Consider the following 24,717-nt stretch of genomic DNA (forward strand, 5'->3'; position numbering starts at 1 on the left):
AAAAAAAGTCAGAAAATACCGGACATTTTAGATGTCTGGTATTTTCTGTTTTTTGTTTTATTTTTTGTTTTACCACACAGGAGGCAAAAATACCAGACTGTTCAGGTCAATGCAGGACACCTGGCAACCCTAGAACCACTTCCAAACTCAGTAGCAAAAGAGGGCACCTGAGGCGAACTGGAGATAGTGGGTGATGTACCGAGAGCCCAGTAGGCTAGCAGTATTTAGGTTGTGAGGGGAAGTGATGGCAAGAATGGGGTATGGCGCACTGGTGAGAAGGCATGTGCAGAATGGAAAGCAGCAATATCTAGTGGTTAGGGCCAGAGCCTAGGGGTTAGGGATCCCAGATTCTATCTCTGCTTCTGGCTACCACCCATCCCCCTGCAAGGGTTAGCCCTCATGGCTCTTGCCCCCTCCCCTCCGCGAGGAGAAGGCCGCATGGCTCCTGGCATTCCTCTTCCCCTGTGAGGAGAAGGGTATGCAGCTCCCGGCCCCGCCCGGGATGGGGGAAGCTGCATGTCTCCACCCATCCCAGGAGGGATGGATGAGGCAGGGTGGCTGAGGGTGGAGAGAGGGGCTGTGGGAAACAGAATGACGTGATGATGTTACTGTTGTCCCACAGGAAAAGCTTTTATTTATATATATATATATATATATATATATATATATATATATATATATATATATATATATATGAGAGAGAGAGAGAATTGCAAGAAGTGAGTATTCTGAGAGGAAAGCTGATTCCAGTATTTGTGCTCATTCACTCCGCTATATGTGACCTTCAAGTCCAACCGAAACAGTATGAATGTCAAATTGGGAACAGTTTGCAAGTAACCTGGAGGCTGAAAGGTATTTGTTTGCCAGATAATGGTGATCAAAGGTGAGATCTTCGTCCCTGCACTGCCCCCTTGACACTGGGTGAACGGGCCAGAGTGGTGAATGGTGATCTAAAGGTTTTGCCTCGGAGAGAAATCCCCTGTCACAGGAATTGAGGAAGATCCTCCCCGCTACCCTTGGCTGTCGTGGCATAGGTGTGTGGGAGTGAGGACCTAAAGGATGTAATGGCTGTGGAGCTATATTCTACAGCAGGGATGGGCAATCATTTTTGCCCAGGGGCCACTTCAAACATTTTTGAAGTAGCCCCGGGCCACCCCGGAAGGGGTGGGGCATAAGCAGGAAGAGACAGGGCCTAAACAGGAAGGGGCGGGCTACTTCGTGATTGGTCTGGGGGTGGAGGAGCCCCTTTGCTCCCCCTTCCCACTAGGCACCCTTGCCCTGGAAGAGGCTTGGCATGCTTCTCCACTCGTAGGGCTGGGGCAGGGCGAAGGAAGCTCCCCTGATTGGCCATGGGGCAGGGGAGCGCACAAAGACTCCTCCGCTCTTCCCCCCCACCCTGTGAGCAGCACGCGACGCTTCAAAGCGCCACGTGCTCCTGGCAGGGTGAGGAGGCTTCGTGCGCTCCCCAGCCCCCAGGCCATAATTGGCCTGGGGGAGGGGGAGCAGCAGGGCCTCCGCGGGCCGGATCCACCCACTTGGCAGGCCAGATCCGGCCTGTGGAGACCCCTTTGCCCTCCCCTGTTACACAGCATCGCAGCCCATTGGACAGCTCCAGGAAGCTGCTGTAATTTTGAGAGGCTCTTGGGTTCTATCCAGTCTCAGCCAGGGGACTGTGACAATGTGATTACACAAAAAGTCACAGCATGGATCCTTATTGTGGAGGTCTGAGAGAGGGAGTTCTGAGTAGCAGGTACAAGAGCTTGTAGTATCAGTACTGGTATGTACACAAGTGGTTGCAAACCATTTGCCTGATTCTTCTCTCTAGCCTGTGACAAATGGGCAGGAGGGGTCAACCAGTCAACAGGCTGATGTATGCATATTACACATTTTGCCTGTCCAAGAAAGTCTTCTAAAAGCTCCCATCACACCATCCCCAGTAAAGTCCCTTCAATAGGGCTTCCGAGTGTCTGGTATTGAACCAGACAGCCTGGTATTTGCACCTTGCATCCAGAAAAAACGTTCAGAAAATACCGGACATGTAAAATGCCCGGTATTTTCTTGGAAGGGCAGTTGGTACATGTGGTGCAGCTCGGACTAGCTGGGGCGGAGGGAGGGAGCAGGCTGGAATTAAAGGGGCCGCGCCTGTATTTCAGCCCTGGTTAGTCCCGTGTTTTTTGTTTTTTTTTGGCCTCACAACTTTTGTTGATTTTTTTTCTTTTTTTTGCTCAACAGAATTTTTTCCCTTTTTTTTAAAAAAAATTTTTTAAATTTTTTTTAAAGGAGGTTCGGTATTTTTTGTTAAACCATCTGGCAAGCCTACCCTCCAAGGTTTCAGCCTACTTCTTCGGATGGGTTGTTCCTATCCCCTCCTTCAAGTTGCCAGGCAGTAGAAGTTTGTCTTCCGTAATAACTGTTACTAGGTAAGGTGTGGCTGCCTCTGCTGTTGCAGAGGACGCAGTAGGTACCATAGCATGAAAAATCCAAAAGGCATCTCTTGAACACAGCGCAAGAGAGGGAATTCTCTAAGGAGCCTCTTTTGTCTCTGGTGTAACTGGAAGCAACTCTGGGAGAGAGAAGGGCTGCCTAAGACTTCCCTAGCAACCATTAAATGGTTAAAAACTAACCTGATCACTAGGGATGTCAACATGTAGGTGACTATAAAATTAACTGATAAGCCTAGTCTACATATTCCCCAGGTGGTGCTTGCTGTACAGACAGTCTGTGAATTGGATGTGGGGGACCTGACCACCCCACCAACTGGCCAGTCACTAGCCCTGGCCAAAGAATACTTGCAAGGATGGCAGCTGAAATCAGTGGAATGTAGGCACCTAGCTCCCTTAAGCCACTTCTATACTATGCAGAAGATCGATACTGCTGCAGCTGATCTTCTGGGGTTCACTTTTAGTGGGTCTAGTGAGGACCCACTAAATCGAACTCAGAGGGCACCTATGTCGGTGCCAGTACTCTTGCTCCTCACACAGAGTAAGGGAAGCTGACAGGAGCGTAATTAACACAGCTGGAGTTGCGTATCTTAAGTCAACCTTCTACTCTAGTGTAGATCAGGTTTTAATGCTTCCTAACCCATCTCTCAGGAGCTGGGAGCACTCATTCATTAACATTGGCAGAGGGCTTTGATAATTAAAAATGTTCAGTTTTATTAAAGACTTAGAGGTTGCTGGTGTTGTGACTGCTAATCAAGAGTTTGGGAGGGTGCTATTAAAAGAGACTCTCCTTGTTTTAAGTGAAAACTTTTCTTTGGGTAGGGTCCATCCACTTTTCATTCTGAACTAGGGGATACACCAACAAAACTAGTTCAGTCCAAAATACAACTTTGGCTATTTTTCCCAAACTAATAGATGACAACACAAAATTGCAGTAAAACACTTCAGAATTATGGTACAATTTTTCATGTCTGGTTGTTGTCTATAAACCTTGGTTTTTAATCCTGGATTACAAGTGAATTATTAGACTACAAGTTGTCTTCTGTTGAGTTGTATTGTTTAACAAACATGTGGAAACTGTAAAGACAAGAGTTTTTGTTTTCTGAAAAGAACACTGACAGTTAGCCCTCTGGATTGTGCTTTTCTCTAACCTGATCAGTTGAGAGCTGTGTGGATGGAGCTCTTACTTTAGGAAGTTGACAAACCATTTAAATCACTGCTGCAATAAGAGACAGAACACGACACCCGCGTTGAAATTCATTCCTTTCTGGAAGCTGAAGAGGATTGGGCAATAGGAATAAAAAGGTCTTTTGACCTCGTGAGGTTTCTGGAACTTGGACTGAGGGCAAAAAAATATTTGCAGTGCAGTCTGTAAACTCTGTTGGAAAAGTCAGGGTGTTAGCAACCCTCATCTCATTTGAGCAGCATTGCAGACAGAAGATTAACAACATAGTTAGCCAAGTGGATCTTTTCTCAGTTTCCTTTGCTGCCAACTCCCCCCCCCCCTCAAGGATATAGAGGGGTGCAAAAGCTAATGCAGCCCCAGGAGGGTTTATTATTGCTGGTGTCTAGAAGGATCAATGTACATTTTCCATTCCAGCCAGATTTTGCTACTCCTGCTTCCACCTATGTGAAGATCCATAAGTGTAAGGGAGGGAGAGAAAAATAGTCCATGGAGGCAGTTGACTCTTGTCTTCTTACAGGGGAGTTATAGCCACCCCTAATGTGGAGGAGCACAGCCTCCATGCACATAACTGAGTGCCAATGGCAAAGCCCCTGAGATGTCCATGGGTCTTAAGGATTCCTTAGCTTCTAGATCCTGAACCCCTATTCATTCTACAGAGGGAAAAAAGGGAAATGTTGTCTAGATGAAATTACTGTAAGGTAGGTTCACAACTCGTTGAAAGGCCCTACGCAAAAAGCAGTTATCAATGATTTGTTGCCAAACTTGGAGGATATAGCTGGTGGGCTCACACAAGGCTCAGTGTTGGATCCAGTATTGTTCAATATTTTAATTAATGACTTGGATAATGAAGTTGAGAGCATGCTTATAAAATCTGCAGAGGACACCAAACTGGGAGGGTTTGCAAACACTTTTAGAAGACTGGGTTAGAACATAAAATTACCTTGGGAAATTGGAGAATTGGTCTGAAATCAGCCAGATAGAATTCAGTAAAGATGTGTGTAAAGTACACTTGGGAAAGAAAAATCAGTGCAAAAACTACAAAATTGGAAATAACTGGCTAGGGTAGGCAATAGTATTTTAAGAACAATCTGGGCAGAGTTCCGAAGACAGCAACACAAACGAGAAAAAAGTTAAGAAAACCTGATCTATGCGGAAAGAATTACAAAATTTTGCTTGCTTAGTCTTGAGAACAGAAGACTGAGGGGGAACTTGATAAGTCTTCAAATATATTAATATCTGTAATTGATAGAATACTAGAAGTGGAAGGGACCTTGAGAGGTCATCAAGTCCAATCCTCTGCTCTCAATTGTTCTCCACTGAAGGTATGACAAGAAATAATGGGCTTAATCTGTAGTAATGGAGACTTGGGTTAGACATTAGAAAGTTTTTCCTAACTGTAAGAAGAGTTACGTACTTGATTAGGCTACCAGAGGAGATTGTGAGGTCTCTGTTATTAAAGATTTTAAGAACAGGCTGATCAAACTCCTGTCTGGGATGTATTAGGTATATTGAGCTCTGGCCTAGATGACATTTTTAGGTCCCTTCCAGCTCTGTATGTCTATTATCCTATAAAATCCTTCCCCTAATGGAATGATCTGGGGAAAATGTCTACATAGATGAGAGGTGAGCCCTTCCTATGCTCTCCCTACCCTTGCACACTGGTGGTAAGTGGGTGCATTTGACTTGTTTACGGTAAGTGTACCAAGGTGTGAAGACTTGTTTGTAACTTCAGAGCTGTCAGTTTCTCTCTCCCTCCATTTCCTTTTGCCTCTTCAGGAGGGAAGATGCCTCTATGTGATCCTTGTGATGGCCATTTATTGGTGCACAGAAGCCCTCCCTCTGGCTGTGACTGCTCTGCTGCCAATCACCTTGTTTCCATTTCTTGGGATTCTCCCTTCGAACAAAGTTTGCCCACAGTATTTTTTAGACACCAACTTCCTCTTTCTCAGTGGTTTAATCATGGCCTCCGCCATCGAAGAATGGAACCTGCACCGCAGAATTGCCTTGAAGGTCCTCATGCTAGTGGGAGTCCAGCCTGCAAGGTAACATACAGAGCAATGGTAATTGCCGCATGTAGTTGCATTCCCCTGATTTCAGTGAATGAGTTGAGCTGCAGACTGGCCAACATGCGTGTGCACTCACTCACTCACTCACTCACTCACTCACTCACTCACTCACTCACTCACTCACTCACTCACTCACTCACTCACTCTCTCTCTCTATCTCCTGCTCCCCCCCACCCCCCCGAGCTTGCTGAAGGTTGTTTTTATTCCTTTGTTGGTTGGTAATGAAGCAGAGGAGAAATGTAGCTACTTCAGCCTTTTCGTATTAGCACTTATCCCTGTTTACATGCTCTGGCATATTATAGTATAGCCATAGCCAGCTTTGTTCCTATGTATTTTATGAGACTGGGGCATGGGATTTTCTCAGCTGGAGCCTAAAATTTACCTTGCAAAAACCACAGACTGTTAAACTTAATTTTTTTGCCTTCCAGGCTGATCTTAGGAATGATGTTGACAACGTCTTTCCTATCTATGTGGTTAAGCAATACAGCCTCCACTGCGATGATGCTTCCAATTGCAAATGCAATTCTAAAGAGCCTCTTTGGAGAGAAAGAAGCATCTAAAGATTTTAATAAAGAAAATGAAGAAAATCAAGGTAACTCACATAGAGCAATAAAATGCACAGTCTGGGGACAGACCTTTTCCAATTGGGCTCTGTGCCTAAATTTCCATTGCCTTCAGCAGGTCAAAATCAGTCCTGTTAGCTGAAGATTGATATATATTGGAATGCCCTTTTTAAGAGAATATGTTTCATTATGAAGGTAAAAGGGCATTGGAATATTACCCTTTCTCATTGCTGCCTTTCATCCTGGCTCCTCCTTCTGTCATTCAGATCAGAATAGATTCCTATTAGTCACGGTGAACCCTAATACTCTTTGGGAGCAGTAAGCTCCTGAATAAGGCCAGGTCTACACTACATGATAAATTTGATTTAAGATCTGCAACTCCAGCTATGAAAATTGGTTAGCTAGAGTCAAAGTACCTTAAATCAAATTTCTCTGGTGTCCCCACTGCAGGAAGTTGACGGGAGAAACTCTCCTGTTGATTTCCCTTACTCCTTGTAACCCTGTGAATTACCAAGGTTGTGGGGAGACCAGCAGAGTTTGATTTAGCGGGTCCTTACTAGGCCCACTAAATTGAACCGAAGAAGATCCATTTCTGGAGCATTGAGCTTCCAGTAAGTATTGAAAAGGCCTAAGACATTTCATGAGAGATGGAAAATTTGATTTGCAAATGTATCTTGGGGCAATAAAGAAAAGGCTGGGGGATGCATACCTACAGAGCTCTGATAATCAAAGTCATGGTGCAAATTAAACCTCAATCCTATGAAGGCACCCAGATGTGATATTGATGAGATTCCTGTCTATACCTAGACAGGTAGAGAGACACAGTCAATAACTCTTTTAAACAATAACTTTTGCCCAGTTAGTGGCCTTTCCTACAGGATCTGGGTAAGACATTCATTGGCCTTTTAGGCCTTGATCCTGCACCACTAAAGTCACTGAGAACTATGCCATTGTCTGTCAGGGGTTTAGGATCAAGCCTTTAGGGCACACATCCTTTTCCAGTGTGGGAGTGCCACTGTCACTGACTTGCTGTGTGATCCTGGAAAAGTCATTTCTCCTCTCTGTTCCTTTCTTTTCCCTCCTGTAAAATGGAGATAACAATGGGGAGTTAAAGGATTAAGTGATGCATATACTGTAATCCTTTGAGAGAGCCTCAGGACCAGTGCTATATAAGTGCTAAGAATTATTAATAAACAGCTGTTGCACTAGGTTCAATCAGGGATCTTAGTAACTGGGGAAAAATCTTCTCCCTGCAGATTGATTGTTTGCTAAACAGGGAGACTGTTTTTCTGGCAGACAGTGATGAAGAATTGCAACACAGAAATGAGGTCTCCGCTGAAGCTATTAATGATGGTTGGGGTAATAGTAGCTTCTGCTTCTAAGGCCCTATCTTTACTCCGTGAAAGATCAACGCTGCTGTGATTGATCTTTCAGATTTTGATTTAGCTTGTCTAGTAAAGACCTGCTAAGTCAAACTCGGAGGGTGCCCCCCTATCAGCAGCCAGTACTACTGCTGGGAGGAGTAAGGAAAGCTGGCAGAAGTGTTTGCTCCCATTGGCTCCCTGCCGCTCCCACAGTGGGAGGCCAAAACTCGAATCAAGGTATGTTGACTCCACTTACATAATTACTGTAGCTAAAATTGCATATCTTGATTTAACCTTCCCCTTTAGTGTAGACCTGGCCTTACTTCTCCTAATTGTCTTTGTGAACTGCAGAAACAGAAGTAGCATTTACGAAGTAAACGCTTTTTGGTTGCTGCTAATTCCTGAGACATAGAAAATTGAGTCCTCTGAACAAGAATTCAAGCCTATGCATGTGCCACAGGGTTATAATTAATCCATCACAATCAGTGCAGGACCATGATGAGATATTTGTGATCCAGGCCACCTTGTTGCTTTCGCACTATGAATTTTTAATTGTACACATTTTTAGTCTATTACAAACGGTCACTTGTTTTGGGGGATTTTTCAGAATTAGAGCATTTAATAAGTTTGGCCTTTAACTTTCTTCAACCATGTCCTTTGATCCAATCTTATTATATATTTATAATGTTCATTTTAGTTTAGACTGACTCTCTAGTCCAGCACTCTTGGGACCTGACAGGTGCCAGACCTGAGAATTTGCTGACCCACAGGAAGTTAATATTGTCCAGCAAGTTCAGCGTTATCTATACTCCCACTACTTACTGGGCTCTTAAAGGACATTAAGGGTAAATTAGAGCTAAATAACAGCACAGAATACTGATCCCCAGGACTAGTGGCTGTAAACAAACTTTATGGGAACACAGGAAACTTGGCCACACCCATGATAAGAGGACATCAGGCTAACTAAAATAGTGCTGGAGTACAGATGTTGCTGGACCAGAGAGAGCTGGATTAGAGAGGTACAACCTGTATTCCTTAAAGATCAACTAATACAGGGACCCCATGATAGCCCATTGTGCTAGATACTGTATAGATTGCCCCTGAACTAAAGAATTTACAATCTAAAAAAGCAAGACAGATAGGCCAGTGGAAAGAGATATAACATAGAAACAGATTCAACGGAGGGATGGTTTGCAAATGTGTTAGCTGCCTCATTGTCATTACTTTTATTTAATTTGAACTTGAGCCTTGCCAGAATGGTAAGCAGAAGTGAAAAGAATTCACAACAAAAATATAGAGTCAAAAATGCAGATATCTTAGTATACCTCTGACTGGAAGAAAGGTAGAAATCAGTAGCAGTGGAGGCTAATTTGGCTCTAGTACAAATGTCAAGACAAACTTGGTCTTTTTTCTCATCCTCACTGTATTTAGAAAATAGAATAGGCACTTCAGCTGTGATCTGGACAATGCAAGCTAAATTTCTTGAATGAACAGAGGTGAAAGTAACTTAAATTTCATACAGGTACTGTTGTATCCCCCTCTCTACAGTGAAGAGGGTCGGGGGGGGGGGGGGGTTGCGATAGGATAGTATCTCTAAGAAATTTAAGTGTAGAGTGGAGTAGGAGGGGGCTTAGGCCAGGGTGAATGGATGTGCGGGGTGCAGGAGTCAGGGCAGGAGCATGGGAGTGTAGGGGCTCAGGGCAGGGAGTTATGTGGGGGTGTGTGTGCTGGAATCAGGGTTGGGGGTGTGAGCTGGGGCTCAGGGCAGGGGGCTGGAGTATGGATGGATGGAGGAAGTGCAGGGGGCAAGGGCAATATTTAGGGTGGGCAGTGGGGTCTAAGCTGCCTCCCAATATTTGTACCAGGATTCTGTTCGCTGTTTCCTTTCATCACTGTCAGGGAGCAAGAAGGATGTTCCCAATGTGGGTCACTCACTTCTCTGCCCCCTCCCTTCCCCAGTCAGGAGAGCGAGGCATGCACACAAGCTGTGAGCTTTCCTCCTGCTTCCTGAGAGTGATGGGAAGGGGAACAGCAAGCATTGTTATATGAATCTTGGGGGATGGGCGGGCTTCAGCCCTCCTGCTCTCCCTATGGCACTCTAGGGGGGCTCAGGGCTGGGGCAATCCTGCACCAGGAATGGGGAATGCACCCCCAGCCAGCCCATTTAGCCTCACTGCTTGCTGCTTAGCGTGGCAGCCTGAAGAAAACCCCGGAAGTCCAACTGGGAGTGCATCCTGCCTCTTCCTGCAGCCAAGCACCCTAACCGGCCGGCTCTTTCTTGCCAAGGCAGCATACTGGGGTGCTCTGGCTTACTTTCACCATTGTGAATGAGCCCCAAATCTTGAAGCAATTCTCTGTCAAGCACAATGAATTTGGTTTGTGTGTCGATGACCAGAACTGAACTGGATTTTTCCTTGAGGTTTAATCTGTTATTGAAACTTGCCTTGACACCAGGATTTGGTTTCATGTCTAAGGTTAGATTTGGTTTCCCAACTTTTGTGCAGCTTGTGTGCAACAAATAAAATACATGCCCCTTTTGTAAAGAGGTGCCCTCATTTGAGATTTCCAAGGTATAATAATATACATTATGGAAAATAAGATGAGCAAAAATATTTGCAAAATGGGCTCTGTTTCGAGCTGCTTTTAAGAATGACATCTGATAATCTGAATTTGCAAATCTTCATGGTTACATTTTAAAACATTTACTGGCCAAGAGATTAGAAAATGAGTCTAGTCTGGAAACACATAATCTGTACTACTGTGAATGAACAAATGCCGATTTGTAAATAAGCATTCACAGAATCAAGGCCATAGAGTGCTAAGGATATTGACTAGTGTTCACCCACAGAAGAGACCACATTTATGGATACCATTATAAGAACCTACTGTAAATAGTGATAGTTGAAGCGTGAATAACTCACTTGGGTTTAACAGGATTTGGATAATTGTCCTTCCATGGAATATCCAGCTGTTCTTGATTTTCAGAATTGGTTTGGAAACTTGCTGAGAACAGGGTTTCATGTGACTTCTGGAATTTTCTATTTTGAGGCTGGTTGGAAATGTCTTAGGTGCACCTTCATTAACCTACGTTAGATTCTGGCACTTCTAATCCCAAATCCATACCCCGTGACAGCCACATGGTCAACTGCTGAGCCACATGATAACTATTGTATCTTGTACCTTTGACCACCTCACCTCCTCTCTGCCTGCTAAACCATCTCCACCAGCATTTCAGTCCTCTGAGCAGTTTTAAAGTGTTATTTTAAAAACATTTCTTCCTTTCCTCCTGAATGTAGAATTTCTTCTCCAGAATCACACAGGGTGGGCTGGGCAACATTCAGCCCTGGACCATGTCCTGTAGCCCAAAAGGGCTAGGAATGGAAGCTTCACATCATTAGAAAGTTACAAATTCATAGCCTCTTTCTTCCTTTTGTTATGCCCCCACACTATAAGCTATCAGCCCTTGGACTGTTACATTTTTAGAGATGGAAAAATTACTTTTAAATACATTTAGAAGCCTCTAAAAATTGATAGTGATCATCTGCCATGCCTGAAAAGTTGGGCTCATGTTACTAAGTCATCTTATCTTTAGTGGCCAAAGGAATCTAATAAAAGCACCAATACAAATAGTGTTAAAGCTAAACTTTATCTAAAGAAGTATTCCTATAAAGTATTCCGCCTGTACAGATTGTGTGATAGTGCAGCATAGAATGAAGTGTTCATTGGCACATGTTGCATAACTCATGATTTCATCAGTCACCAGAATGTGGCTATCGTGAAATGTCTCTCTCTTTTTCTCACTCTCTTTTTTTTAAAAAAGGCTACTCGGACTGCAGTGCTCCCACAGGCTTGTGAACAGATATCAGGGGGTGGGTCCTTCCCATATATGAGAGGGGCTCAGTTACAAAGATATGGAAAATATCTAATAGGCTACGTCTAGACAGCAGGGCTATTTCAGGATACCAGAAGTATTCTGAAATAGAAATTCCATGTCTTTAAACGTGCCTGTTATTTTGAATAATATTTAGAAATAACGGGTGCACTATCTGGCATCCCTGTAACCCTCATTCCATGAGGGTTAAGGGACTTGTCGTATTCGTGCTTATTTTGAAATAACCTCAAATAAGCTACAGAATTTGTCTAGTGCAAATTGCGTAACTTATTTTGAGGTAAGGGTGCTGTGTAGATGCACCCATATAGACAGAACAAACAGAAGGAAAATTTTCTTCACTTAGCACTCAGTTAACCTGTGGAACTCCTTGCCAGAGGATGTGGTAAAGACTAGGACTTTAACAGGGTTCAAGAAAGAACTAGATAAATTCATGGAGATTAGGTCCAGCAATGACTGTTAGCCAAGATGGGTAGGAATGGAGTCCCTAGCCTCTATCAGAGACTGGGAATGGGTGATGGGAGAGGGATTGATTGATGATTCTCTGTTCTGTTCACTCCCCCTGGAGCACCTGGTATTGGCCACTGTCGGCAGATGGGCCTTTGGTCTGACCCAGTATGGCAGGTCTTATATAATGAAATGTACACTCTAGTTTTAATGACCAGCACAAAGCTTAAGTGGGATTTAAATGGTGCATAGGTCTTGAGCTGGCCCTCTCTGCAAGAGATGACATTTGCTCATAGAGAGAGTGAGAAAGTCCACAGTCACCAGTGGGTTAATGTTATTCCTTCTAATTACATCTCTTTACCACAGCTTTCTTGGAATCAAACCTCCTCTTTCCAAGCTAATTAACTCGGATGCTGGTTGGCAACATGTAAAACATGACATTGCAAAGTTCCCTGGTTCACTGAGCTTGATCTCTTCAGTGTATGAGTAAGCAGGTCCAAAGACTTTGACCATTGTGTCCTCTCCCCATAGTTCACTGCATTTTCTTGCTGGAAAGAGAAGGCAGTGCTTGTGGTTGAGGAATGTGCAGGGAGAGCTGGGGGGAAAGTAGCACTGAGTCCATGCCCGTGGTGATCAGGAGAGCATTTTGATCTTTAGTAACCCTAATTCTAGGCCTCTGGAATTCTAAAATGGACAACATAGAATCATAGAGTTGGAAAAGACCTCAGAAGGTCATCAAGTCCAGCCCCCTGCTCTAGACAGGACCAAACATGCAACATGCAAGGGATGGGTAGCAGTGTTCAGCAATAATAGCAAACGTGAAATGGAATGAAGGATTGTGCTTCTGGCTCCATTCTAATAAAAATCACCAATTCCGAGACCAAAGTAAGGCTCTGGGGACTTTATAAAAGGTATTGCCCAAATGTGCCATTTCATGTTTGCAGACAGAAGCAGCTAGTCAGATCCAAAATCTCACTGTGCTCTCTTAGGGCTTGTGCCCTGGGGCTGGCTACGTCTAGACTGGCATGATTTTCTGCAAATGCTTTTAACGGATAAGTTTTTCCGTTAATAGCATTTGCGGAAAAGAGCATCTAGATTGGCACGGATGCTTTTCCGCAAAAGCACTTTTTGCAGAAAAGTGTCCGTGCCAATCTAGACGCGGTTTTGCGCAAGAAAGCCCCGGTCGCCATTTTTGCGATTGGGGCTTTTTTATGCAAAACAATACCTTGTTGTCTACACTGGCCCCCTTGCGCAAAAGCATTTGCGCAAGAGGGCTTTTGCCCGAACGGGAGCAGCATAGCATTTCCACAAGAACACTGACAATCTTACATGAGATCGTCAGTGTTCTTGTGGAAATTCAAGCGGCCAGTGTAGACAGCTGGCAAGTTTTTCCGCAAAAGCAGCTGCTTTTGCGGAAAAACTTGCCAGTCTAGATGCAGCCTGAGTGTTCAGCCTGTGGCATGTGTGGCTTTCAGAGAGTGATAGGCTCTAAACATTGCCCATGCTCACTGGGTGAAATTGACCTGTGTGAAGAAGGCCTGGGATAAGGCTTAATCACCACTATGTCCTACCTTAGCCTTCCAAATGGGATTGGAGGTGGGAGCAAAGTGGTGCCTGGGTCTTGGACTGGCTTCCTGCATGGGGCTGTAATTTCATTTTCCAAGAGCTCCTCCTTTAGGGAGCACGGGGCAGAGGCAATTCTGATGTAACACAGGACCAAACCAAAATTATTTTGAGTCCTAAAATGAACCATGTTTACTTTAAAAACAAAACCAAAAACAAACAAACAAAAAATACCTGAGAGGTTAACTTACAAACTGGAAACAGAGTCTACATTAGAATGTCCTTATCACTGGAGTTGTGTATTAGATATAGTTTGTCCTAGATTAGATGTAACTTGTCCTGGTCAAATAGGAGGAGCAGAGTTTGCCAAGGTGAGGGACAGCAGGTTTCCAGAGATCTTTGGAGCTCTGTTTTACATGGTGTCCTGCAGACAGTAGTAGTGGCTGTGAGGCGAGAGCTGCATTACCTCTTGTGCCCTGGCCTCAGATCAGCAGGAGTGAATTTTCCTCTCTGAAAATGACAATCCCTTCCAGTCCATTGTGTGGGTCAGGGAGAGTTTTTCTAGATGTTTAAACTGTTTTAAAGTCCCAATCTTTCTTTTTCAGCCTCTTTACAGCAGAATAAACTTTACACTGTACCAACTGAGCTGCAGTTTCTGGCAAGTACTGAGGAGTAAGTTAACTATAAAGTTTGTATTGGAGAGTTGAGTGAGGTAATTATCCCCTCTCAGAGTGAAATGGCCTTAGGAATGTGAAATTCAATCAATGAAACTGTTTTGACTCTTCTTGCTACTCCATTTCCCAACTACCAACAACTTGAGTAGAGAAATCCCTCTCCAATATATTCAGTAAGCCAACACAGGGCCAGATTTTCAGGCCACTTTGAGAATGTGATTGGAGGTGTCTACTGCTGGGGAAGTGTCTGTACTGCTTTCTTGAGGACAGAAAATGGGTCAGGCAGCAGGTTTAAAACACCAAGATTTACATGTTGCTGAAGGTCCAGGTTTGATACATAAATGGTGTGGAAGCTTCCCAAGGAATAGACTCTTCCTGCCACTTGGTAGCTTGAGCTCACCAAACCCCTTTTCCTTTTTTAACATGAAGAGTGTTGACTTTTTGTTAAGTTTTCTGGGGAGCCTGATCCTACAAGGTACTGTGTGTGTCCTGGGAGGTGTGAGCACCTTCAACTTCTACTGAGGGCAGTTGTGGGCGCTCAGTGCTTCATAGGGCCCATCCAGTACAGAATGGCTCTCAATTGTCAGCTGAATGATGGAGATGTCTAGCAGGCCCCATGTGCAGTAATATTCTGCATAGACACCCTTTGGGATAGTACTAATCTGGTTACTAAAAGCTGAGCTTTCCTTTTGCCAAGGTCCTGAATTGGTTGCACCTGTATTTAAACCAGGGCTTTCAATGGAGTCTCTTTTGGACTGTTTTAAAGCAAAGATCTGATGGAGGAGAAGGAAGTTGCCATTGACATTCCCTTGGATTTGAAGAAAGAGGAAGAATACAGGGCAAACATATGGAAAGGTTTCCTCATTTCAATCCCTTATGCAGCCAGCATTGGAGGTACAGCCACGCTGACAGGAACGGCACCAAATCTCATCCTTCTAGGACAGCTAAAGAGGTATGGGAGGAAACCCTTAGGAAGTCAGGACCCTAGAAGTACAATAAATTTATGAAATTGCTGCTGATCTGCACTGTCTAGGAGAGGGAATTCTACCAAATTAAGACCTCATGTGTTTGCTACTAGAACTTCACCTTTGGGCTGAGATCAAGCATGTTAAGTTCCTGCCCTCAAAGCAAGTTTTGGAAAAAGCAAATGACAGTAGGAGTTCAAAAGGCTCCTTCAACTTTAGGCACAATACATGTGTGGTCCCCCAAATGCTATCAGTCCTGATTCTGCAAAACACTGTAGCCATGTTCTAGGGACTTTGCAAAATGCGTAAAATTGAGCACATAATAGAAGTGGAGGCCTGGAAGGGGACCTCAGTAGCATATAATCCAGTCCTCTGCATGTGATAATGAGACCTTTCCTGACTGGTTTTTGTCTAATCTGTTCTTAAAAACCTCCAGTGACACAACCTTCTGAGCAATTTATTCCAGTGCTTAACTATCCTGGAAGTTAACAATGTTTTTCTAATGCCCACCCTAAACCTCCCTTCCAGCAATTTAAGCCAGATGCTTCTTGTCCTATCCTTAGAGATTAAAAAAATATTTTAATCTCCGTGTAACTATTTTTTATGCACTTAAAGACTGCTATCATGTCTCTCTCTCCACCTCAGTTTGCTTTTTTCAAGTACATCTACACTGTGGGGATTTTCCGGGATACCGGAAATATCCTGAAAAAACTCCACCGCATCCAAGGAATGTGTTTGCTCTTCTGCTTTTTTTTGCAGAAGAGCAAACGCGCTCTTTCGGGGAGCCCTGTATTCCACGTTCTACGAGGGATAAGGGCTCCGCCGAGGCTTTTTTGCCATTTGGCCCCATCTAGACAGGGCCAAATGACAGAAAAGCCTCTTCTGGAAAAGTGATTGGAAAAAGCTATGCCATCGCTTTTTCCGAAAAAACCCCATATAGTGTAGATCTAGCTTTCCAGACTAAACAAACCCAGTTTTAAAAAAAAGTCTTTTCTCATAGGACATGTTTTCTAGATCTTCAGTCATTTTCGTTGCTCTCTTTTGGACTTTCTCCAGTTTGTCCATCTTTCCTGAAATGTGACCAGAACTAGACACAATACTTAAGCTGTGGCTTTATCAGCACAAAGTACAGTGGAAGAATCACTCATGTCTTACTTCCACCACTCCTGTTGATACATCTCAGAATGATGTTCACTTTTTTGGCAGCAGTGGTACATATTAGAATCATACTTATCTTGTGATCCATTATGACTCTTAGATCCCTTTCTGCAGCCATTTCTCATTTTGTACATGTGCAACTGACTGTTCCTTCCTAAGTGGAGTACTTTGCACGTGTCCTTACTGAATTTCATCCTATTTAATTCTGACCATTTCTCCAGTTTATCTGGATCATTTTGAATTTTAATCCTATTTTCCAAAGCATTTGCAACCCCTCACAGCTTGGTATCACCTTTAAATTTTGTAAGTGTGCACTCTGTGATATTATCTAAATGATGTATGAAGCTATTTAACAGAACCGGACCCAGAACCAGTCTCTGCAGGACCTCCTTCTATATGTCTATCCAGATTGACTGTGAACCATTGATAAATTTTCTCAGGGAATGGTTGTCCAGCCAGTTGGGCACCCACCTTATACTAGCTCCATCTAGGCTAAATTTCACCAGTTTGTTGATGAGAAAATCATACAAGACATTATCCAGGCCTACTGATGGGGGGTAAGGGAATGGCAAAGGGAACAATTGCACAAGGGCACGGAGCTCCGTGCCCCGGCCACTGTTGCTGCTGAAGCCCTCAGCCCCTTTGAACTTCTGACTGCAGTGCTGAGGTCCAGGCTGCATTAAGGGCTGACTGCACTCGGCCCCGCCCCTTCTGCCCTCAACCTCCCTCCCACATTAGATGATTATTTATCATCTAATAAACCATCTTGTTAGTCTTTAAAGTGCTACATTGTCCTGCATTTTGCTTCAACCTCCCTCCCACAGTGGGCCCTGCTGACAGTATAAAAGCCTTAGTCCAGATATACTACATCTTGTACTTTGCCCTCTCCACAAAGCTTGTTACCCTTGTCAGAGAAAGCTATTAGCTTGATTGGAGATGATTTTTTCTTGATAAATTCATGTTAACTGTTACTTATCACATTATCTTCTAAGTGTTTGCAAGTGGGTTGCTTGATTATTTGCTGCATTATCTTTCTGGTTACTAAAGTTAAGATGAATGGCCTGTAATTCCCTGGATTGTCCTTATTCCACTTTTCTCAGTCTGGCACTATATTTGCCCTCTTCCCATCCTCTAGAATCACACCTGTCTTCTAAGAGTTTTGGAAGACAAGTGCTAGTGGTTCAGCTATCTCCCCAGTGAATTCCTTGCATTTTCTAGGATGTACTTCATCAAGCCCTAGTGTCTTGAAAACATCTACCTTGTCTAAATAATGTTTAACTTGTTATTTTCCAAGTTTAGCCCCAGATCCAAAGTCATTTTCACGGGCGTTCACTATGTTAGAAAATGATCACTAATAATCTTTTGGGTGAAAATAGAAACAAAAAAGGCATTTCACTCTTCCATTCTTTTCACATTTTCTGTTATTGTTTTCCTCCCTCATTGAGTAATGATCATACACTGTCCTTGGTCTTCTTCTATCTTCTAATATATTTATAGAATCTCTCATTTTGTGTCTCAATCTTTCTAATTTTGCCCCTACATGCTTGTGGTGAATATGTATGTATGTGTGTGTATAAAATCTTCAATGATCTGAAACTAAGAAAACAATCCTAACAAAAGTGGAAATTGGTCAAATTATGAAGTGTGTGTGTGTGTGTGTGTGTGTGTGTGTGTGTGTGTGTGTGTGTGTACCCTTCATGACACATGGGAACTTAATTTTGCATGGAGATCCATGTTGGTGAACTTCTCCACCTATGCAAAAGAAGGAAGCCTAGGTTTGTATTTCTTCATAAAGTTTTCTTAAAACCTAGTGATTGTGTTTGTTCTTTTTCAGACCTAGCAGTGAGAAACTTTCACAATCAGTAATAAATGGTGTATGTGCTCTAGATAGTATAAACATTTGGTAGAATTGTTTTCTTAGTTTCATGTCATTGAAGAGCTCCTGGTTAAGTCAGGGTGGTCTCTTGCCACACTTCCTATCTTATTCCTATGCAGTAGGATAGTTTGCTCTAGTTCCCTTAAAAAATGTCACTGAAAAACTTCCAGGTCTCTAGAAATGTTTTTTTCTGTTATACTTGCTTTCCATGGTTAAGTGTTTTGGTGAACCAGAGCAACAGGGAGCTCCTTCAAACTTGTCCGTTATGTGGTGTAAAAGGAAAACAGGATACACATTGTGTATGTTCTGTGGCCTAGTGGCTAAAGCACTAGACTGGAATTGAGTAGAATCTGCTACTGGATAACCTTGGACAAGTTCTCTGTGCCTTAGTTTCTCCAACTGTCAAATACAGATGATACTGACCTCCTTTGTAAAGTTATTATTAAACACTAAGAAGCTCCTCTATTTGCAAAAGTAGATTTAGTGTTGCCACCATAAACTTACTCTGATATCTCAACCATGCAGTGATCTACACAGAATTCTCTTCCTAGACATGGACGAAAGTTGTTCTGTACGGCTAGAGCTCTTCTGTAACGTTCATGTTCAAACACTCTTAAAGTGTATTCTACCATGAATTTGGAGCATTGAGCTAATTTCTGTGAAGTGCTGCATGTTGAGTGGTGTTATTATTTGGGAACTCCGGCAACTCCAGAGAGCTCTATTTTCAAGGTGTCTGTTTTAAAATGTCATTTCACAATTGTCCTTTTCAGTTCTTTGAAGCAGGGACTATTTCTTACTACATGTTTGTTCCACTCCTAGAGTAACCTTAGTTGGTGCTGCTAGGCACTAGGGCTATACAAATACAGGCAGTCCCTGGGTTACGTACAAGATAGGGACTGTAGGTTTGTTCTTAAGTTGAATTTGTATGTGAGTCGGAACTGGTACATATTGTAGGGGAAACTCTAGCCAAACATTTCTCCAGAGCTCAGTTTTATTCTCCCATACCTCACTTCCCTCAGTCCTTTATTCTCAAGCTGAGGTGTCTGCTGAAAAAGCCGCTCCGTGTCTCCCTGGTCTACTGGGCGGGGGGGGAGGGGGCGGTGGCACTAGCTTTGCATCTCCCTGGTTTGCTGGGGGGAAGCAGCTAGTGCGGGGTTGCCTCACCCCGTTTGTAAGTAGGGATCTGATGTAAGTCGGATCCATGTAACCCGGGGACTGCCTGTAATCACCTTTTTAAAAACTGCACATCTGGGAAGTTTGCATGACATTTGATCTTGATTTCAGACATCTGTTTCCCTTTGTTTCATGTTCAAGGGGCATTTCACGTCTCAGGTTAATTAGATTTCCCCATTTTCTAAGTTTTTTTCCAGGGTGCGATGTTGTGAATTTTGGATCCTGGTTTGTGTTTGCATTTCCTTTAATGCTGCTTTTCCTTTTCCTGGGATGGCTATGGATCAGCTTCCTGTATGGGGGAATTAACCTAAGGTAATTTTATATCTAATCTACTTATATGCTTTAATGCAGTGTTTCTCAATCTGTTTTTATAATGTACTCCTTTTAAAAAAAATTATAAGTACCCCCAGTACCTACAGTTTTCAGACACATACAATTTTTTTTCTACCATTGCAACACATTTGTTTAAACCACTTAATCGTAGCTGGGTGGGCAATGAAATTTTTGGGTGTAAAAAGTACAAAAATAATAAAATGTAAATTCAGTTTTCTCCAAATTTCAGTTGTATTGATGTACCCCCTCCCCCAGACTTATCTTGAATACCCCTAAGGGTACTTGTACCAGTGGTTGAGAAACACTGCTTTAATGTAATTATGACTATATTGTAAGTTAGCATTTTATCTGACCCTGATCCAAAGCCTGGTAAAATCAATGGGAATCTTGGATCAGGCCCTTAGACATTTCATCTGTACAAGTTGTAATAACTCAGTCCATACTTGTTTGATACAAAGCGAGATGTATGTCATTTATGTTCTGCTAGAAGCTCCAATTTGAGTAAATTCAACCTGATGAATTATAAGAGAAAGTGCTCCATAAGTGATGAATGCAGAACTCGTAATTATAATAATACTAGAAGATTTATCCAGTATTGCTCAGGTCCTTAACTCAATGTTTGGTTTTTTTTTTAAAACTAGGGGGCTGCGCCTCCTGTTTGCTACTCTCACCAACCCCCCTCTCTCTGGGGGTAGGTGTCTGGCCAGGGAGGAGAGGGCAGGAGCAGGCTGGGGGTACAGGGTCTCCCTAGAAGGAGTGAGAGAGGGGGTCTCAGTGGAAGGGATAAGAGAGGGGGCTGGGGATGCGGGTCTCAGCAGGGTGGTGAGTGAAGGGGTTGCTGGTGCAGGGTCTTGGCAGGGTGGTGAGTGTGGGGACTAGGGGTGCAGGGTCTCGGTGGAGGAGTGTGTGTGAGGGGGCTGGGGATGCGGGGTCTCAGTGGAGGGGAAGTGTGAGGGGGTTGGGGTGTGGGGTCTTGGCAGAGGGGGTATGAGTGAGTGAGGTGGGAGTGCAGGGTCCCAGCAGAGGATGTGTATGAGGGGGTTGGGGGTGCAGGGTCTCGGTGGAGGAGTGTGTGTGAGAGGGCTGGGGATGGGTCTCAGAGGGTGGTGAATAAGCAGGCTGGTGGTGCAGGATCTCAGCTGAGGGGTATGCATGAGGGGGTTTGGGGTGCGGGGACTTGGCAGGGTGGTGAGTGAGCAGGCGGGGGCCATGCTGGGAGCTCCAGCCTTGTATCCCCAAGCTGGGACCCCATATCCCCACCCCTCTCACTCACTGCCCTGCCAAGCAATGGGAAAAGTGACCTTGAAGCGTGTCTCTGTGCTGCTGTTCCCCCAGCTGGGGGAGGGGAAGAAGTGACAGTGCACACAGTCACTTCTTCCCTGCAACCCAGATCTGGCGGGGAGCCTGGGAGCTTTCTCCCCCGCCCCGTCCCTCTCCACAGGAAGCTGGCATTGGTGCTTCAACCTTGTGGGGGGGGGGCGGTGAGGCTGGAGTGCCAGCATGGGCTCCCTGCTGAGGGGGGAGCGGGGACGGGGAGCTGAGCTGGTGAGTGAGAGGGCTGGGTGGAGGGGCAGGAGCAAGGAAGCTGCCAGCAGGGCAAACGGGGAGCTCGCCGCATCCTGCTACTGTGCTTGTGCCCCCCCCAGGCTGCCTCGGTGTGGACCATGCTGCCCGCGGGGCTCCCTCCACTTCAGCTTTGCCTGCGAGAGAGGCGGGCTGCCCACAAAGAGCCTTTTGTGATGAGGCCACTGTCCTGCATCCAGGGCTTTTCCACGCTGCGCACACTGACGGCGCAGGCTGCGGCCGGGCTGAGCTTTCCTCCCCTCTGCAGCGCTCCAAGCTCCCCCCGCAGCGGGGTGCTGAGGACTCCAGCTAGCGATCACTGAACAGGCTGTCCTGAACTGAGCCAGGGGCCCGCCTTGCCACTGCCTCCTGCCCTAGCATCACAGCGTCCCTGGGGGACATCTCTCTCACTCTGCCTACTTCCCACCCCAGCCTCTTGGTGCTGATGTGATGATGTCATTCTGTCCTCCAACAGGAAATTTTATACATATAAATGCACATACTTCATTTGACTCATTGCTCTGGGGTGGGGCTAAGGATGAGGAATTCAGTCTGCAGGCTGGCCCAGCCCTCTCATCACAGAAGCTTAGGGCTAGGTGAGAAACACCTCCCTATGGCCACTGCAGCTCCAGTGGGCACAGCTGGGGGAGGGTTGCATGTCCCCCAGCTGGGGCAGGTCCAGGTGTGTCTGCTCCCTGCACACCCCAGCTAAAGTGAGGAATGCAGCAATGTGCACTTTCCTCTCACTCCCTGACAAAGGGGAACAGCCAGCAGTGTTCCCACATGAATTAGGTGGGCAGAGAGCATCAGCTCCTCTGACCTCCCTAAAGGGCACCTGAGGTGAGAGGCTTGGAGTTGGCGCAGTTGTACAGTGAGGGGGAGGGTATTCCCCAGCTGGCCTATTTCACTTGCCTGGTGATTCTTTCTCTTTTCTGTATGGTTTTATAAGAAGCAATCTCATTCCAGGCACATCCCATTTTCCCGGCACAACCAAACCCTGACCTTGCTCTATGTTATGATAAAAGGAAGCTACATACCAAATTTGGTGGGCCTAGCTCTTACATTTCAAGAGGAGTCCTTGAACATACAGACAGACTCGCAGACACACTTTCTCATATGGTAGATTTGTTATTCTGTTCAGAAAATGGTTGGGAGAGATTGCAAAGGGTTAAAATGTGGCACTTGAGTAGACCTGATCAGAAAATACTGATGACACACATCTTTCGATAAAACCTGAAAATAATTTTTTTGTGAATGTTTTTCTTTTTGTTACCCAACTGTCTATATTCAAGAGCTCTCTGCCAAACTAAATCTCCAGTGTAGACACAGCTAGCTTGACTGAAGAATACGTCTGACCTAGAACCATTACTCAGGAGCAGAAAAAGCATTTATTCAAAATGCTTGGATAAAAAGGAGGCTTGTTTATATGTAGTCTTGATGTCCTTGGGTAGAGCTGCAACTACTAAAAGAATCAGAGTACTTGTAAGGGGATAGCCATACATTATGTAATACACTAGGGAGTAGGTGGGGTTAATCTTTGTGTTTGTTTCAGTGGTGGTTTCATAAATGGTGAGTAAATCGAACATCACCAATGAATGTGTTATGTAATGTATGGACATCCCCACTATCTATCTGAGAGTCAAGACATTTTGGATGGTCAAACATGCATCTTTATAAAGCAGCTACGCATTAGACATCCCTTTAAAATAAGAAATGAATATCACAGAATCTGTATCTAACGGTGTAAGTCTGGGTTTGCAAATGTGATCAAGGCCCCAGGGAATATTAGAAATGTATTTTAACCACATGACACTGATGGGACATGAAGCAGCTGGCGATGACTATGTCAATCAAATGCACATGTGCTGTCTAAGAATCAGACTGCGTAGGAGACCAGGGATCCATGCTTAAAAGACTTTAGCCCGGCTAATGACGAGAAGCATATTCAAATGCCAGTCCCTGTTTTTAAAAATGTCTCACATATTTGTTTATCATCAGCAAGTGCTTTGCATAAATGACAGGTCCCACCAAAAAGTTGCTGGTGACTTGAGAAGGGGGAGTAGTAGGGGAGGGAAGATCCTTATTTTCTACCATGTCCTCTTCTCAGTCAAGTGGCTGATACAGTCATCTGGTAGAAGCATTAAATCTGTAAATCTGAGAACTTCATTCTCCTTTACATTCTGAACAGTCTTTGTGAGCACAGGCTGTGATTACTGCAAATAAGCTTATTTAGTGTAGGGGCTGAAGTCGTCTTTTCATAATCCTGGGGTGAAAGGCAACACAACATATTGGCCTTGTCTACATTAGGGAATAGTATTACCAATTAAACTGTGGTAGTGAGAGCCTTAGTGTAGATAAGGCCCCTGTGGCTTCCTCTGGTTTACCTCTGCATCAATGAAACCTGCCCTAAGCAGGAATGACCAATTCTGCCCTCAGGAGACACCTCTTGTTCTGCTCCCTGAACACCAATGAAATTTACACACTCTGAACCCAGAGAGAATTCAACCCCAGGGTTTCTAGGCAGCATCAGAGATTTTCTGTTAGTTACTAGAGCCATGTTTACAACAGGCATAAAAAAGCACCCACTCAGAACTGGAGTACTTATTTCTTTACATGCGCATCACCCCCTCTGTGCATGCCACATAGACAATAGGATCATTAATGTCTGTTTGTGCACATAAGTGAGTGTGCTCACAGGTTCTGCAAGCACATTAGTGTCTTGTCATGAAAGGGTGGGAATATTATCTATAATATCCACTGTCCAATACATGCATGGCTAGACTTTTGTCACGTTTACTCACATTGAGTTCCACAGCACTACGTAAGTAGCTCCATTGATGTTTTCAGCACTATACACCAGGTAAGGTGTGACTCAGTGTGAGTAAGGGAGTCATGAATATTTTTTGTGGTGTTATATATAACTTGTCTGAGAGTTGGGAAGCCTATTTAAGAGGCTGGAAGTAGTTACTAGATTACAAAGTGGATCCATATACTATTGGTTTTCTGAAATCACAGGTCCATGATATACGCTTTATCCTCCCAAGCCTTCCCTGCAGTCACCTGTGTATGCCTTATATAGGTGTGGGCAGAATAGTAAACATGAATGTCAATGTTTGAGTTCCATAATGAAATTGCAAAAATGAGTCATGTTTGTTATCTCTGTGTTGGTAGGCACTGCAGAAAGAAAAAGTCGGAAATAAGAATGGATGCGGAAGACAGAGCCCGAGCAGTCATAAAGGAGGATTATCAGAAATTGGGGCCAATGAAGTAAGTCACGAAAAGGGAACAAAAATGACATAAAAAAACAACTGGGCTAGAAACAAGGAAACGGTGAGGATATTTGTTAGAATTTGTTAGTGAACTTGGTATTTGTGACCATCTTAAGTTTGCTTTTTTCAAACATTCAGCAGCTTGCTCTTTACTAATGCTGTTAATTGCAGATAATAAACATGTCAC

At 44.2% G+C, this 24,717-nt stretch overlaps 1 protein-coding gene across 4 annotated transcripts in view; it reads left to right on the plus strand.

The window, feature by feature from the left end:
• The window catches only part of SLC13A3 (solute carrier family 13 member 3), a 53,683-nt gene that overhangs the window by 11,082 nt on the left and 17,884 nt on the right, over positions 1–24,717 (plus strand). For 2 of the 4 annotated variants that reach the window (XM_075901244.1, XM_075901243.1), the window contains exons 2-7: positions 5,404–5,669; positions 6,122–6,285; positions 14,125–14,191; positions 14,960–15,145; positions 19,552–19,677; positions 24,433–24,528. In XM_075901244.1, the coding sequence (XP_075757359.1) occupies positions 5,404–5,669; positions 6,122–6,285; positions 14,125–14,191; positions 14,960–15,145; positions 19,552–19,677; positions 24,433–24,528 (905 nt within the window). Of the gene's footprint in view, positions 1–3,926; positions 4,326–5,403; positions 5,670–6,121; positions 6,286–14,124; positions 14,192–14,959; positions 15,146–19,551; positions 19,678–24,432; positions 24,529–24,717 lie in introns of those variants that run through there. The other 2 variants (XM_075901245.1, XM_075901246.1) reach the window with 2 other exon arrangements.

The sequence above is a fragment of the Pelodiscus sinensis genome, chromosome 18 (assembly GCF_049634645.1).
Source record: "Pelodiscus sinensis isolate JC-2024 chromosome 18, ASM4963464v1, whole genome shotgun sequence".
NCBI lineage: Eukaryota > Metazoa > Chordata > Testudines > Trionychidae > Pelodiscus > Pelodiscus sinensis.